Source organism: Alligator sinensis, unplaced genomic scaffold (genome assembly GCF_000455745.1).
Source record: "Alligator sinensis unplaced genomic scaffold, ASM45574v1 scaffold1500_1, whole genome shotgun sequence".
NCBI lineage: Eukaryota > Metazoa > Chordata > Crocodylia > Alligatoridae > Alligator > Alligator sinensis.
Window position 1 is genome coordinate 29,634 of NW_005843224.1, and position 2,032 is coordinate 31,665.

Sequence of the window (2,032 nt, forward strand, 5' to 3'; positions counted from 1 at the left end):
TTGTTTCCCACCTCCACTGATTGGTTAGTGCAAGGAGCATGGCCTGGCTCAAGGCACAGGAGGAGGAAGGGGGCGTGGTCTTATCCCCACCTGCACTGATTGGCCAGTGCAAGGCAGGAGTGTGGCTTCACCCAAGGCACTGCAGGAAGAAGGGGGCTGGCTTCATTCCTACCCACACTGATTGGCCAATTGTACAGTGGAGGGTGTGGTCTCAACCCCACCTGAACTGATTGGCCAATGCAGGACAGGGGTGGGGCTGGGGGGGTGCCTTGTCACCCGCTGGTGGCAGGCATGAGCAATGTGGTGGCCCTTGTTGGCTGGAAGGGGTCAGGGCTCGCCCTGGGGGTAGCGCAGGCACCAATCATGGGCATTCTGGAAAAGGCGTAGCCAGGGTGAGATGTGCAGGTGGTCTCAACCCCCCCTGAACTGATTGGCCAATGCAGGACAGGGGTGGGGCTGGGGGGGTGCCTTGTCACCCGCTGGTGGCAGGCATGAGCAATGTGGTGGCCCTTGTTGGCTGGAAGGGGTCAGGGCTCGCCCTGGGGGTAGCGCAGGCACCAATCATGGGCATTCTGGAAAAGGCGTAGCCAGGGTGAGATGTGCAGGTCGCGGCGCCAGCTCGGTGGCATCCAGGGCCACTGCCAGGGCAGCACGCAGCGTTCGGGGTGTGGCATCATGGCCAGGTGGCGCCCGTCAGGCGAGGAGATCCCCGCGACGCCCAGTGGCGAGCCGTTGGGATTAAGCGGGTATTCCTGTGTGGGCTGGCCTCCGTCATCCACATAGCGCAGGGGGGTCAGGCCCCTCTCGGCCGCTGCTGCCAGCCTTGCCGGGCTCCGGAACTGCACGCGGCCTGCGGGTGTGGGAGGGGGATGAAACCAGGGACCCCGCTGACAAGGGGAACTCACCCCCGTCCTCCCGCAGCAGGGCAGGGCAGGGCAGGGCAGGGCAGGGGGGCTAGTACCTTCTCCATGGGCCACCCAGACACCGAGGGTGGAGCCAGCCATGCCGCGCAGCATGAGTGCTGGCCCTGGCCCCACGGATACCGTCACGAAGCGCGACTCAAAGCGCCCAGACTCGTTCGGTGCCAGCAGCACCCCGGGCCGTGGGACCTCCTCTGCAGATGGACAGATGGGGTGAGCTCTGGGGTCCCAGCCTGGTCAGTGGTGCCCTGGACCCCCAACCCAGGCTGAGCCCTTTAGTTCTACCCCCAATCCCCAGCTGGCCCCCTCCATCCCAACCTCCTGATCTGGTCCCATCCCTGTGCTCACCGGGTCCCTGGGAGTCAGGGTCAAGGTCAGAGTCAGGGCTGCCCACCCAGCCCAGCAGGGCCATAAGCTGGCAGCCGTTGCAGACGCCAAGGCTGAAGGTGTTTCGGCGGCGCCGGAAGGCCTCGAACTGGGTGCGGGCCAGAGGGTGGAAGGTCACAGCCGCCGCCCAGCCTAGAGGAAGAGGCTTGAGGGTCAGAGAGGAACACATCCGCCCTATTCGCCCCATTTGGGAGTACTGAGAGGGGTGGGGCAAGGACCCAGCCCTGATCCGGGGGACCAGTGCTGACCTTTGGCAGAGCCCAGGACATCGGCATAGCTGAAGCCGCCCACGAAGACGAGGCCGCGGAAAGCATCGAGGGAGACAGCACCGGTGCACAGGTCCTGCATGGTGACGTCCCAGACCTGCAGGGCCACAGCTACCTCAGCCTAGATGCTGGGATTCCTCGGCCCAGCTCATGGGGCAGGGGGTGCAGTGGGGATTGGGGACTTTGAGCAAGGATGGTTGGGAGTCCGGATGCCTGGGTTCTCTCCCCGCTCAGGGGAGGGGAAAGGAGAGCAGTGGGAGCTGGGGCGCTTGGGTTCCTCGCGCTCGGGGCTCACCTGGAAGCCAGCCATGACAAACGCAGCCACCATCTCGCGGTCGCCGTTGCTGCCCTCTTCACGCAGGACGGCCACACACGGCGCCAGCAGCTCTGGTTTGGGGGGGCCCACAGTTGGACCTTGTCCTCCCCCAGGTTGTTCCCCCCCCCCCCCAGCTGGGATCT

At 65.4% G+C, this 2,032-nt stretch overlaps 1 protein-coding gene across 1 annotated transcript in view; it reads right to left on the reverse strand.

Moving 5' to 3' along the window:
- Positions 1–412: 412 nt before the first annotated feature.
- Positions 413–2,032, reverse strand: part of PFAS (phosphoribosylformylglycinamidine synthase) — a 10,944-nt gene continuing 9,324 nt past the window's right edge. Inside the window, exons 26-30 of the mRNA XM_014526957.2 lie at positions 1,869–2,023; positions 1,556–1,670; positions 1,269–1,439; positions 962–1,114; positions 413–850 (exon numbers count right to left, since the gene is read on the reverse strand). Of these exons, the coding sequence (XP_014382443.1) occupies positions 528–850; positions 962–1,114; positions 1,269–1,439; positions 1,556–1,670; positions 1,869–2,023 (917 nt within the window). The 3' untranslated portion in view covers positions 413–527. The remainder of the gene's footprint in view (positions 851–961; positions 1,115–1,268; positions 1,440–1,555; positions 1,671–1,868; positions 2,024–2,032) is intronic.